Below are 15,934 nucleotides of genomic sequence, written 5' to 3'. Positions count from 1 at the left end.
TCATCAACCCATTACTGTCCCACTGCTGGGCACGGGTCTCCTCTCAGAACGAGAAGGATTAGGCCATAGTCCACCGCGCTGGCCAAGTGCGTATTGGTAGACTTCACATATCTTTCAGATTTTTTTTATAAATCTCACAGGTAGTAGGTTTCCTCACGATGTTTTCCTTCACTGTTTAAACAAGTGATAATTAATTTCTAATACGAGAATAACTTCAAAAAAATCAAAGGTCTGAAATTTGAATCTCGGACCCCTCGATCGAGAGGCCGAGTTTCTGAACCACTAGGCTATCACTGTTTCTATACCCTAATATCGACGGGTCATTATACGTGAATAATGTTAAAGTTACACGCGTTAGAACATTCAAATCGCTCTACTGTAAAGTTGTGAAAACGCAATTGCACCAGTTTACGTAGGACCCGTCGAATTATAATAAAAATCTATCTTCCGCAGGTCTAACGCTCAGCGATTACGTGAAATGGGAGGAGTGGTGGTACAAGTACCAGGAGTGGTTGAAACGAGAGCGGGCGTACGAGCGGTGGGCGGACGGTGACGTTGGCACGGTGCGTATACACACACACACACACACAGTGTTTCTTTCTTTCTTTTTTTTACAAGAAAAAAAAATAGAAAAAAATCAATAGCTTTTAAATTATGAAATGACCGAAGCAAAAATGCTTCGGTCATTTCATAATTTAAAAGCAGATATTCCATCACATAATAGTGGCCATCCATCACTTAATAGTTCTTCCATTTTTCCTTTACTGTTCAGGCAGTTCTGCTCTGGAACGCCCTACCCGTGCACATAAGAAAAGCTCCAAGCAAAGCAATATTTAAAAAAACTTGTCCGAGAGTATCTGAGCTCCTCATCTGACAGATAAAGCATTTTTTATCTCTTTTCTCTTCACCTATAATATATATGTATATATATTTATATATATATTTATTTATAATATTTTATTATTATATTTTAGATATATGTGTGTATGTATATATTTGGATATGTATTTATATAAGTTGTAAGTATTACAATATTTATGTATTTTGACACCTGCCGCAAATTCTCTCCACCCACCAAGGGTTGACTGGTAGAGAATGCCATCAGGCATTAAGTTTGCCCTGTTGTACCTTAACCGTGTGTTTGTGTTACAATAAATATATAAATAAATAAATAAAAAATAGGGTTCCATATTAAAAAGTTTAGAAACAATTTTGAAAATGGTATTTTTTTTTTTAATATAATTTAGGAGTAGCAGACGAACATGCAGTCCACCTGATGGTAAGTGGTCACTACCGCTTATGGACATCTGTAATCAACCTCAGATAGTAATAAATATCCTACTTGAGGTCCGCCACTGATGCGTCGCTTCACTTCAGGAGTAGCGACGCATCTGTGCCTGCATTGTAAATAGCAATCTTAATATTTAGCATTAAAAATATATTAATCTAATTATTTTATGATTGCAACTTGTGTATCGGTATTGGTTGTACGAGATTTTTTTTTATAATATAGGAGTAGCAGATGAGCAGGCAGTCTACCTGATGGTAAGTGGCTACTGCCGCCCATGGACATCTATCTGTAATCAACCCCAGATGGAATTAAATATTCCTACCTGGGGTCGGCCACAGATGCGCCGCTACCCCTGAGGACTAAGCTGGCACGCCTCGGAAAAGTATGCCTCCCTTGCCACACCCTGCAAAACTGAACACAGCAGCGCTTAACACTGCTGTTATTAGGCAGAAATAGGTGTGGCGGTGGTGCCGCCGGAGTCGAACCACGAAGGGTTCTACCACCTTCAAAAATATAGATTTTCAGTGATTATACGTATGGTTGCAATGTTGTTCAGGTGCGTCGCGAGCGTCGCCGCCGCGGCGGGCGTCACCGGCGCAGCTGAGGGCGCGCCGCCCCCGCCGCCGTGCTGGCCGTGGACCTGGCCGCCGGCGCGGGGGCCGCGCACTGAGCGCGCTGCACGCACGCCGCCACGCACGGTGAGTGTGCTGAGAGAGGGAGAGAGAGAGATGGACGAACGCGCGACCAGAGAGTAACAGAGAAAGCGAGACGCACGCGCGCACGTATACACACACACACACACACACACACACACACACACACACGCACGCGCGCGCAAACACAATGCAGTAGCAGAGCCAGCGACAGGCGTCAGTTGATGTCATACCGTCGCGCCGGGAGCACGCGCCAGCGCTACGGCAGCGTAGGTACGTACGCGGCGCGATGACGTCACGCACGCGTCGCGCAACGCGAGTCAGTCGATGTTGCGCCGGAAGCACGCAGCGACGTAAGTACGAGTGCGGTGTGATGACGTCAGAGCGTCGTCGCCGTGCTGGCCGCCGGCGCGGGGGCCGCGCACTGAGCGCGCTGCACGCACGCCGCGACGCACGGTGAGTGTGCTGAGAGAGAGAGAGAGAGATGGACGAACGCGCGACAAGAGAGAAACAGAGAACGCGAGACGCACATACACACACACACACGCACACGCACGCAAAATGCAGTCTGTATCATAGCCAGCAACAGGCGTCAGTTGATGTCGGACCGTCGCGCTGAAAGCACGCGCAGGCGCTACGGCAGCGTAGGTACGTACGCGGCGCTATGACGTCACATGCGTTGCGGCAGTGTCAGTCAGTCGGTGTCGGACCGTCGCGCGGGAAGCACGCGTCGTAGCTACAGCGACGTTGACACGAACGCACAGTGATGTCACGCACGCGTCGCGCAGCGCGAGTCAGTCGGTGTTGCGCCGTCGCGCCGGAAGCACGTGTCGGCGCATTCCGCAGCACAGTAAGTGCGAGCGCGGTGCGGTGACGTCAGAGCGTAGCCGCCGTGCTCGCCGTGGACCTGAGCGCGCTGCTGGGACGCCGCGCGGACACGGGGTGAGTATAAAAGTTGTGTAGGATGAGCTGCGCACAAAGACACGCACATGATAATGTACGCGCATGATGATATAGTGAGAGAGATAGAGAGTCGCCCGTGCGCCACGCACGCACACATACGCATACACACGCACGTACGCATGCATACACACGCATACATACACACACACACACACACACACAGATATATATTTTCAGTGATACGTTGAACCTGACGACCTTATTTGTCGCCTTTATCGCCTGATAAGATCAAACGTCGATTTTTGGTCCTCTAGACATCGACTTTTTTGTGAATCAATTTGTGACTCTTCAAATCGATTCAAAAATCGATAGTTTCCGGAAAGAATCGCCATCTCTATCGGGCAGGAAAAAGTTTATCTACCCCTAGTTTAGGGTAATACTTTTTTACCACGACACTACCATATTTATAAATGTAAACGAACTCTTAAGAAATTAATGTTTCAAAAATAATTTAAAAAATCTTTTACGTTCGATCCATAATTTAATTTTGATATTTCTTTATTTTCAGATATATGTGTGCGCGCGGTGTCGGTGCAGTGTTGTGTGTGCGCGATCTACCGTTCTGATGACAGACATTTTTTTTAGTTTTTACTATATCATAGAGATTATATTATAGATTATACTATACATAGATATGATAGATTATGTCTTAGATCGTAAATAATTCGCTTGAAATGTAACTAATATAATATTGTATTGTAAATGTGAATGTGTCTTTGTTTGTTTGTTTGTTGTGCTTTGTGGTCAAAACTACATAACCAATCGGTTATCGTGAAATTTTGTACACACGTTCTCATTGGTACGTAAAAGGATATAGGGTAGGTTTTATCCCGTAAAAGTACTGTTCCCGAAGGATAGATAGATATAACCAATGCCGTCGACTTTTGATCGTGAGCGGAGTCGCGGGTGATAGCTAGTATTGTTAGGAATGCAGTTGAAACCGGTTGTAAGTGAGTAATATATACTTGTAAAGAAAACAACATTGGTTTTTTTTTTTCACAAGAAAGATCACTATTATAAAACGACATTTAAAAACGAATGTTGTTCTGTAAATAGAGAAACGACAGTAACGTTTTTTATTCCACTAAAACGTTTTTATATTTAAATTTATGTGACATTGAATTAAACGTCACAAATAAATAGACAATAGTAAAATAGTTCATAGAGAAAAATAATAAATAAAAATAAACTTTTTCTTTACATACTAATCCACGAGTGCCGTACGATACCAAAACAAAAAGAAATCATATCCAAATTTATGTTTGTTCGTAAAATTGTATGTTGAAAAATGTAATGCATACACGCTCGACACTCGCCGCGAACACCAAACGTCTGCGAACACGGACGTGTGGACGCGTCGTCAATGTTTGTCGTAATGCTTTGTTTGCTAATTGGCCAAGTGCTAGACGAACTCGCACACGGAGGGTTCCGTACAACCGAAATTTTTATTTTTTCTTATTTGTTATCATAGCAGCCATTGAAGTGAATGTATTGTGAAAATTTGAACTATCTACCTATTACGGTTCAATGGATAAAGCGAAAAACGACGAAAAATAGCGGTTTCTTGTATGGTGACCCCCATTTATTTTTTATTTTTAGTATTTGTTGTTATAACAGACACCTTTACCGTACTCTGTAAAAATGTCAAGTGTCTATCTATTACTGTTCCGGAGATAGAGCCCTGTGACAGACGGACAGACAGCGGAGGCTCAGTAATAGGGTTTCGTTTTTACCCTTTGGGTACGGAACCCTAAAAACCGAGACTCCATTAGATCGACCACAAGCTCTTGCACTGCACGAACCAACTCGAACTATCCGCACGTTTGTGTTTGTAACGGTTCGTCGATGTTTGGCGAGCGTGTGGACACGGCGTTTTGCACATCTGTATATAAAAAAAAAACATTAAATTGTAACATAGATTACTGTTTCGCATATTTATGTTTAGGAGTATTGTAAAAATATAAAAATTTTAATATTAAAATTCCATATAATTAACGTTAGTAAGAATCGATGTTACGCTTGTCATCGTTAATCAATCTATCTATTGTTTTTCTGACTAAAGATCGACTTTGATGTTTTCTTCTACACCTTATAGATTTTCGATCTTTGGTAGGTATAAAATGGATAGATTGAATATTAACAACAGATTTTCTTCGTATAGATTAATTTAAAAATAAAATGTACATACAGTATATATACTAAGTCGATCAAAATAGTGATAAAATATTAGATATATTTAAATATATATTAGATTTTAATAATGCTTACCTTTATTGGCTTATTTATTAGTAGATTTTGAGAGTTGGCCACCAATATTTGTGTCAATATATGATGATATATATGATGTTGCTTACCAACATTTTGGGTATGCAATCAAAAAAGTTTCGAAAATGTTGACGAGGCGACATTTATGTCAATATTGCCGCTTCTTCTCCATGACGAAATCAACTGAAAAGTAGAAAAGTATTCTATTTCATTCTTTAATACATGCAGGGTAAGATAAGGATGTATGTTGATCTCTGTCTACTGAAAAACGGAGTTACTCACTGACTAACATACAAGTGAAGCTAACATAAAGCGTGTACAAAGAATGATTTGATTTGATTTTTTTTCTGAATCAGGGTGTTTGTGTATTTCGACGGTCCCTACGTATAAAGCGACATGTCAAAAAAATTGCAATTTTTTTTTTATTGCATACACGGCTTGGATTGGGTTGTCCATACGCGTATTTTACTAGATTTACCATTCGTGTAATTTAAGAGAACAAGTATAACATTTACAGGAAATAGGTGTCGTAAATGCGGATATCTATACGCGGTCATGTCTAACTTAACATCACGTCTAAAAAGCATATTTTCCGCTATAAATAATAAGTAAGAACACAAAAAAGTGTTATTATTTTTCTAACCTACAAAAGTATGATATCAATGTAAAATCTGAGTAAGATATCAATACCGTTTTCAAGTTTCCTACGTATAAAGTTGTATCTCAGACTTGTCTGGCATACTTTTGTTTGCCTTTTCACATAGAAACAGTCACCTGTCAGTTTTTGTGGTAAATATAAAAACAAATCAATATTTAAAAATACTGCTACAAACTTTCGAAAGCTATAACAACATTATAAAAAAAATATTCTTAGAATTGTATAGAGAATCATTTCTAGAGTGGTTTGAACATTAATTACGCTCTCCTGTAAACCTGCGTTTTTGACATGTCGCTTTATACGTAGGGATCGTCGATTTGTCTATGTGTGTGTCCATGGCACCCACGATACGGGGAAACCTAGTGTGGGAGTGTAGAAAGCTTTTACATAGCACTTTTCAGCTTTGTAGCACTAATAATTGTGGTGTGTTCTACCCATTATCTATTAGTTAAGAGGCCAATTTTTCTTTGTAATATTATTTATACGATAGAAATATGAAAGATATAGTTTGTATCACCCTTTATTGAATATTTATTTAAATAGTTATAGTTCCCGTCAAACTGCTAGTCCGCTCTGAAGTTGTTGCGAGCTGGTGTAGTCGTACAATATGCTATGGTGACGCGATTCATTTTTTATATTCAGAGCGGACTAGTAGTTTTACGCGGACTATATCGGATTAACGGAATTAGGCTGTTACACGCAGTGTTAAAAAGACGCCGAGCGATTAAAAGTCGCAAGTGAAACGGTAGCGTTAAGCGCTGCTGTGTTCTGGTTTGAAGGGTCTGGTAAGGGAGACATACTTTTCCGAGGCGTTCCAGCTTAGTCCTCAAGGGTAACGGCGCTTGTGGCAGACCTCAGGTAGTAATGTCTAATCCTATCTGGGGTTGATTGCAGATGTCCATACGTCAGTAGCTTACCGTCAGGTGGACTGCATGCTCGTCTGCTACTCCAATATTATAAAAATAAACTGAAGCAATCTTGGTGCTCCAGAGTGGCGACGTAGTGGTCGGCTTCAAGTAGAACCTGGTCTACATGGAGTTTGTTATCTTATATATAAAATTCTCGTGTCACAATGTTAGTTACCGTACTCCTCCGAAACGGCTGAACGAAACTGATTTTCACCAAATTTTATATGCATATTCAGTAGGTCTGAGAATCGGCTACTATCTATTTATCATACCCCTAATTAATAAGGTTGTTCACCTTTAACATGTTTTTATTTATATGGCAACACAACGTTTGTCGGGTCAGCTAGTATGTCTATAAGATTCTGTAATTCGTCGAGAGATGGCGGCACGTGGTTTCTGAATCACGCTATCGATGTTTTCTTAATATCTCAATAGTGGATTTATGAGTGAAATCTGAAAATATAAGGAATAGGGAAACATGCTCAAAGGAGTTACGGGGCCGATTTAAGATAAGAATTAAAATGATATTCCATTTTTAACCGACTTCATGTTGGACACGCTGTTTACGTTATCCAACGAAATATATTGAGCGCCGACTTCAGTACTATGTACTAAACCAACATTTATTTCAATTATTTTTTTACTTTGTAGTGACATAGAAGTCGGTTGTATTTTTTTATTTTTTTTTATTAAATATCTATATACCTTTATCGATATTTCGTAGGTAAGAATCGGATAGATGGATTATTGATAACCAAATATGTCGATCGGTGTCTTTTTAGCGATGTTATGTGTAAAGTTAGAATTCGTTTCATAGTCGAGTTAACGAAGTATTGTAATTTTAAATATGAAATGTATTTTCTATAGTTTCTTGTTTGTGATGTGCGTTGTTGTACAAAATTTACGTAAAATTCATAGAAAATATGTCGCAATACGTATTTTTATAAAGCGAGCATGCAGTCCACCTGATGGTAGACACTGTCGCATGGTCATCTGTAACTCCATACAGAGCAGGTTCCACCCGAAGTCGATCACACGTCACTCCTGAGCACTAAGCCGCTCGCCTCATATGTAAGTCAGTACACACCCGCACACACACACACACACACACATACACATACACACACACACACAAACCTTCACGCGTAGGTGTGACGGTGGTACCTGCCCGGGCCATACTTTATCAAAATTGTGTATTTAAAGGTGGTAGAACCCTCTGTGGTTCGACTCAGGTGGCACCACCGCCACACCTATTTCTGTTATAACAGCAGTGTTAAGCGCTGATGTGTGCCTATTTAAAGAGGATATACTTATTCGAGGCGTTCCTGCTTACTCATTAGTAGCGGCGCATCTGTCGCCGATCTTAGAGAGGACTAACCTTATCTGGGGTTGATTACAGACGTCCATACGCCAGTAGCCGCATACAATCAGGTGGACTGTATGCTATATTACAAATAATATGGCTTCTTAGCCACAAAACCGTGGTTATGTATCTTTTTAACAATGGGCATGATGACAGTATTATCTATACTAATATTATAAAGAGGAAAACTTTGTTTGTTTGTTTGATTGTAATGAATAGGCTCAAAAACTACTGGACCGATTTTAAAAATTATTTCACCATTCGAAAGCTACATTATTCACGAGTAACATAGGCTATATTTTATATGAAATATATTTGATTAGTAGATTTTGGGGCGGTACAAAGTTCGCCGGGTCAGCTAGTATGTAATATAAAAAATCAAAGAGTAAATTATTAAAGTAAAACGATATATTGAAAGTATTCACAAAAGTAACCCACTTTAAGATTTATTCATATTTTCAATAAAATACAAGTATTAACTACTGCAGTCGGCCATCTTGCGTGAAGCGCTAATCGGGACGAATGACGTCATTTCTCAGACGTGTCACCGTATTGTCTGAATTCTCTACGGGATGTCGTAGCGTGACGTCATCAGCGGACGCCATGACACCCGCGAGCGTTTTCGCGCTTAATAGAAAATTGCTTTTAATAATGCTATTATTTTCGTTAATACTGAATTTATTGCAGAAATATTACGATTTTTGGAATAAGCAGACTTGTATCGCCGCGCCAAACTGCTAGTTCGCTCTGAAGTTGTTGAGAGCAGGTGTAGTCATACAATTTGCTATGGCGACGCAACTCATTTCTATATTCAGAGCGAACTAGCAGTTTGGCGCGGACTATACCTACATTATTTCGAGGATAATGAGGAAGGATGAAATTTCAAAATTGTCATCATGCCCATTTTAACATTTATTTTGAATTATATTATCAATAATAAACACACCTTGAAACAATCATGTATGTTTTAATTATGTTCCATTCTCTTTTTACTTTTTTTATCTAATATAATTTTGTGAAACGAAACGACATTTTAATTTAGTTCGTTGTTCGGGCAGATGATAGTTAATTATAGGTCTATTTTATAGTGTAGGAATTATTGTTTGGATGCCTGATTCCCGACAACTCTGATGAGAGGAATGGGATAAAGTTATTAAATCGTGTATTGTCATCGGTTCTTGATAATTGTTCGAAATTTTATATTAATCGGACCGTTCAAAGTGGGTAAAAATCGAGTTTGAAGATTCCGTTACATACATACAGGTCAAGCTAATAAAAGAGTGGTAAAAATAATAAATAAAAGAGTATTAAAAATAGAAAAAAACGCTGATTTGTACAAAACATGGGGCATTCCGATTTAGTCCCTGGAGGTAGCGATGTATCTGTGATCGATTTCAAGTAGGAGTTTATAATTCAAAGTTTTTCAAAAATATGTGTAAAACTACAACAATATTTTTAAAATTATCTAAGATAATCTTCGTAAGGTCTTTTCTCCAGAAATGTATGAAGACTAAATTAAGCAAAGCTAGTATAACTACGAAACTTGTGTAAGGCTTTCCAGCTTCCTTTGGTCGCCTAAACGGTCATAATATTGTGCAATTATATTGTGCAATATTATAAACCGTTTACGAGTTAATATTGAAAATTGCGCAATGATTGACCGAAAGTTTCAGCGAGTTAACTTTTATTGCACCATATTCCATTGTATCGTGTAGTGTCAGTATTGAGCAGTATTTTTCAGCAAACTGAATCAATACTATTCTGCGACTGAACACGACATCCTGCACTTAGTATTATTGTCCAATATGATGTGCTCGTTCAGATTCAGAGCGCCTTTCAATCCTATTGTACAATAAAAAGTATTGTACAATGTATTGGGCCGCCTTCTGCCTACGTCTCTAATGGAAAACACCCAAAATCTCGTATTAGATTTATATCTTCGATTTAGATGTTTACTGTTGTAAAGAAATAAAATTATTTATAAATTGAAATTGTTGTTTTATTTTATGTACGGGTATGTTTACCACAGATGGTAGAACTCTCTGTGGTTTGGATCTGGTGGTGCCACCGCCACACCTTTTTTTTACGAGGGGGAAACCAGAAGGTACCCCATGTCCTGGGAGCGACACGAGGTGCCACCATTATGCATCCTCTGTAAAAAATCAAGTGTCTATCTATTACGGTTTAAGAGATAGAGCCATGTCACACACGAACAGACAGCGGAGGGTTCCGTTTTACCCTTTGATTACGGAATCCTAAAAATAATTCTACAAGAGGACATTATAGATATGTTTTAGAACATTTGTGTTATAGGGAAATAACGGAATAATAATCGGTTCTTGATAATTGTTCAAAATTTTAAATTAATCGGACCATTCAAAGTGGGTAAAAATAGAGTTCAAAGATTCCGTTACATACATACATACAGGTCAAACTAATAAGAGCGTGGTAATAAAGTTGAATATTAAAGGGTCTCCATACAACACCGGTAGTTTTCTAACCTAACCTAACCTAACTAATAAACCGTAGGTACTAGGAAGAGTTGAAATAAACGCTTTACACACTCAGCCCCACATTCCCTGTGTCGTGGGTGCCATGGACATACACATAGACGAATACACAAACACCCAGACCCAGGACAGATATCTGAATTCATCATTTAGATATCTGTCTGGCCGGGGATCGAACCCGGAACCCTTCGCGCGTCAGACCGGTATGGTCACCGCTCCACCACGCGGGTCGTCAAATGTTTACAATCTATTTAATACCATAACTGCTATTATAATAAATAGAAATAAGAAAAATAAAACACTACTTGACCAAGCCAACTAGACGAATGTCAAACGTGACGTCACTGTGCGTACCGCTGGCAAAAAATAATAACTTGTTATGAAATGTCGATTTATACCTATGAAATGTAAATTTTAATAATTTATGTCTAATAGTTTATACTTTAATGTCTGTTACGAAAACTAATGAGTACAAAAAATATTCTAAAACGTAAAACTCGCAATATCATTGTCCCCTCTCCGCTTTGATTAGACTTATTTTTCCCCATTTGATGCTGTCATAGCACACGGCACAATCAAAACTTAACAATAAATACCGTACTAGTTATATAATGCGTCGGGATGCAGCAGCCAGGATACAGAAAGACCGAATTACTTATGTATATTTAATCAAAACAGAATATTACATGTTTTGGATTAAATCTAACCTAAATTAAAACTAACTATCCTAAGTGACTTGCTGGGGCAATGTTAGCGCCCAGAGTGAATTCCCACGTTCGGGACTGTACGATGGAAACGGAGCGGTGGTGCGGAGTCAGCGTTCCCACGGCACGGCGGCGGTGCAGGATCGGATGTCTTTCTAGTAATTTTGTTTAAGGCGAATTTCTAACTATGGTGATTAAGGCCAATATATAACATACTAAATAACAAAGAAACATTGATAACATTAACAGCATTAAACAAAAAATATAATCCAGAAATTATTTGTGACTTGTCAGAGGGTGTAGCTGCGAACAGTACTAGGATGTGATCGGGGCATGGGGTGGTACTCGAGGAGGGAGGCCGTATTCCACGGATTCGTCTAGTTGCCTTGGTCGGATACGATTACGTATCGTTCATCACCACTCCAACTAGAAATGAAATGAAATGAAATTAAATTAAATATATTTATTTGTATAGGCCAACGGCGGTACTTACAAATTGTCAGTTACAATATTGTGCTTAAACGACTATAGGATCGAAACGCGACCTCTAAGAAACTCCGTGGGTTTGTTTATTTTTGAATAATTATTATTCCCTTTTGTAAATGTCATCAATTCCATATAATGATAGATACATTGTCAGAAAATAGTGACAGATGACGTATGTATCGGTAGTTCTTTAGGCTTGACTAGATGGCGTTGTTTTATATAACTAAGTATTGTTGAAAGTAATAAAATTAATGGAAATAAGTAATAAAATATGGAAATGGTGGTACGGAGCCTTCATGTGCTAGTTTGACTCGTACTTGGCGAATTTTCTTTAAATATACATTACTCTTTTAAACTTTTATCTTGTGAGATGACGAGAGAAGTAAAACCCGCAACCTCTACTGTAGCGTTAAGATAAAGTTTGTTTTAATTTTTATTTTTATAACTGATAATATACGTCAACATGACCTCAGGGGACTTAATATCGCTATATGGAATAATAAACAGGATAAATGATCACAAAATTTACCGTAACTGCATTTATTACTGTGTGTGTGTATTTTGAAGGTGGTAGAACCCTTTGTGGTTCGACTCCGGCGGCACCACCGCCACACCTATTTCTGTTATAACAGCAGTGTTAGGCGCTGCTGTGTTCCGGTTTGAAGGGAGACAGACTTTTCCGAGGCGTTCCAGCTTAGTGCTCAGGGTAGCGGCGCATCTGTGGCCGACCTCAGGTAGGAATATCTAATCCTATCTGGGGTTGATTACAGATGTCCATGGGCGGCAGTAGCCACTTACCATCAGGTGGACTGCATGCTCGTCTGCTACTCTTATATTATAAAAAAAGACATACTCCGCTGGCTCGACCACGTTGAAAGGATGGGAGAGGGTCGTGCTGTGAAGCGTGCATTTTATATGCATATTCAGTAGGTCTGAGAATCGGCTACATCTGTTTTTCATACCCCTAAGTGATAAGGGTTGTTCACCATTAACATTTTTTTATTTATATGGCAACAACGTTTGCCGGGTCAGCTAGTTTTATATAAAAGTATATATAGAAATATATATAAACATGTTTGTATATGTAGCTCGACTTATCACCATATTCACTCCTAGTATCCAATTAAACATTGAATTTTCCTTATTCAGGTACGTATTCACATAAGAATTGATCAACTGGTTTTCCCTATACTTATTATACATATTATAATGTGTGATAAGGGAGTTATACTTTTCAGCGTTCCAGCTTAGTCCTAAAAGTAGCGGCGCATCTGTCGCCGACCTCAGATAAGACTCTTATCTTATCTGGGGTTGATTACAGATGTCCAAACGGCACTAGCCACTAACAATCAGGTGGACTGCATGCTCGTCTGCTACTACTATATTATAAAAAACATTTTTAGGGTTCCGTACCCCAAGGATAAAAACGGAACCCTATTAGGTACTAAGACCTCGCTGTCTGTCCGTCTGTCCGACAGTCACAGAGCTCTATCTCCGGAACCGTAATAGATAGACACTTGATTTTTTTTACAGAGGATGCATCACGATGGCCGCTATAATAACAAATACTAAAAATAAAATAAAGTTAAATATTAGTGGTCTCCATACATTAAATATTATTATATATTTCGGCATTTTTAGATCTAACTGTTAAACCGTACCAGGAAGACGGTTGAAATTTATACAATCTACTTAATACTATAACTGCTATTATAATAAATACAAATAAAAATAAAACATAATTATGTTAATGTAGTTATTTTAATTTTAATTTCATTTAAATAAAATGAATAAAAATAAGTAAAATATAATGAACATTTGGTGGTACGGAAGCCTCCATGTGCGAGTTCGACTCGTACTTGGCGAAAATGTTATCTTGTTATTGAATAGTCAAATATAATTCTGCATTACAAAAAGTTCAATTTACACAATCAAAATCTTCAAATAAGTTTTTGAAAAAAAATAACACAGTATAAATTTATGCTTTACATATACTATTGAACAATTTGTTAGTATGTGTACATTTCTTTAATATATGAGTATCAAACGAGCATACAGTCCTCCTGGGGGGTACTACCATCTCTTAAAACAATATTATTTTAATCATACATTAAAATTTCGTACCACGACCTCGTTAAAGTAAGATTGTTTTTATAATATTAAAATAAGCAGTTTTGTATTATGTCTGTCGAAATTATTCGTTCTCTTTTTGCAGGAAATTTAAATTTTTAAGCAAAATATGACAATTGGTTGGTTTTATACAATGGATAAGCGAAAAATGAATAAGGGTATTAGTTGTTCATCACTCAGCAGGAATAAAACAATACTGTTTTAAGGAGGTCGTGGTACGAAACAAAATAATGTTGATGCAATATTGAAAAAAACTTTCCTGAACTATGATAGTTTTTAAAAGACGGTGGTAGGCCCCCTGATGGTAAGTGGCCACTGCCGCCCATGGACATCTGTAATCAACCTCAAATAAGATTAGAATCCTACTTAAGTTCGGCCACAGATGCGTTGCTACCCTCGAGGACTAAGCTGGAATGCCCCGGACAAGTATGTCACACCCTTCAAACCAGAACACAGCAGCACTTAACACTACTGTTACTAGGTAGAAATAGGCGTGATGGTGACCCCGGAGTCGAACCACAAAGGGTTCTACCACCTTCAAAACGTTAAAAATAACTAAAATAAAACGCTAAAAGATAACTCCCTACTAGTGTACAACTTCAATATTAGAATAATAACATAATTAATGTAATATTTTGCAGGCATTAGTATGAATATAAGATAAGAGATTTAAATAAACAAAATCTAAATATATATAACTCAAAGGTGACTGACTGACATAATGATCTATCAACGCACAGCCAAACCACTGGACGGATCGGGCTGAAATTTGGCATGCAGGTAGTTATGACGTAGACATCCGCTAAGAAAGGATTTTGATCAATTCTACCCCCAAGGGGATAAAATAGGGGATGAAAAAATTACTTCGTAACGCGAGCGAAGCCCCGGGCAAAAGCTCGTATCATATATGTTTCTTTTGTAACTATATGAGGATATTATCTTTTTTTTTTTTTGACGAGGGGGAAACCTTCAAAAGGTACCCTATGCCGTGGGAGCGGCACGGGGTTATGTGGGATTCTTACCGGACTAAAACCCCCCCGGTGGCCGTCCTCGGCGCTGCGTAGAGGACTCCGGGATCTCCAACGGAACGCAACCGGAGTCCACTTGGCGCGTTGCCCCGTCGGGCTCCGCCCAGGTGAGCTTGAAACTCACCATACCATCTGGTGTTCACGACGGTATGCGACCACACATACCGTCGTCCATCCCGGGGTTGCTGGCCGGGCGGTTCGGGCTCCCACTCTTGCCGTCCGCAACCCCGGAAGCCCCCTTTTAGTCGCCTCTTACGACAGGCAGGGGATACCGTAGCCCTATTCTGGTCCCGGGACTACAGGGACAATGAGGATATTATCTTGCAACTTAATCAACCAAGACGTAACCCACTGAGCTGAAATTTTGCATGAAATACCTCAACAAGTAAATAAATTATCACTTGCTTAAACGGTGAAGGAAAACATCGTGAGGAAACGTGCATACCTGAGAGATCTAAACAAAAAGTTTTCAAAGATGTATGAATTCTACCAATACGCACTTGTCCAGCGCGGTGGACTATGGCCTTATCCTTCTCATTCTGAGAGGAGACCCGTGCCCAGCAGTGGGACGGTAATGGGTTGATGATGATGATGAAAACCTCAAGATACTGGACCTATTTTTTTATGCACCAACGTAATATGAATATCCAATAAAAGGGTTAAATGAAAAAAATCGAAAGGTGTTCATTACTATAAAATAAAAAATATATTATTTTACTAAGTAGCACGCGATAAAAAGAAATCATTGCACTGCGCAGGCAAAGTTGCGAGAATTGGCTAGTTTTACATAAATCCTACATATAATAACAAGACAGAGACAGAATATATAATTAATTTACATTACGTATGTATGTTGTAGTCAATTACTAAATATATAAATTTGTAAAACGCCCAAAGTTTTTACAAAATTCGTAAATTTTATGTTTTATGTAATGAATGTGGCAGTCTCAGATAAATAAAAATCAAAAGAAAAAA

At 38.7% G+C, this 15,934-nt stretch overlaps 2 protein-coding genes across 4 annotated transcripts in view; one reads left to right on the top strand and one right to left on the bottom strand.

Annotated features, from left to right (window-relative positions):
• LOC140752750 (uncharacterized) overlaps positions 1 to 3,637 on the top strand; it is a 29,708-nt gene extending 26,071 nt beyond the window's left edge. For all 3 annotated transcript variants that reach the window (XM_073087092.1, XM_073087091.1, XM_073087093.1), the window contains 3 exons: positions 454 to 563; positions 1,848 to 1,989; positions 3,416 to 3,637. In XM_073087092.1, the coding sequence (XP_072943193.1) occupies positions 454 to 563; positions 1,848 to 1,895 (158 nt within the window). In that variant the 3' untranslated portion in view covers positions 1,896 to 1,989; positions 3,416 to 3,637. The remainder of the gene's footprint in view (positions 1 to 453; positions 564 to 1,847; positions 1,990 to 3,415) is intronic.
• LOC140752767 (uncharacterized) overlaps positions 1 to 15,934 on the bottom strand; it is a 222,898-nt gene that overhangs the window by 104,938 nt on the left and 102,026 nt on the right. The gene's annotated exons all lie outside the window — the stretch shown is intronic.

This window comes from Epargyreus clarus, unplaced genomic scaffold (genome assembly GCF_041222505.1).
Source record: "Epargyreus clarus isolate Ecla_fem2 unplaced genomic scaffold, WU_Ecla_fem_2.2 ptg000025l, whole genome shotgun sequence".
Lineage (NCBI taxonomy): Eukaryota > Metazoa > Arthropoda > Insecta > Lepidoptera > Hesperiidae > Epargyreus > Epargyreus clarus.
Note: the sequence above shows the minus strand (reverse complement) of the source record. Positions and strands in the feature narration are given on the sequence as shown.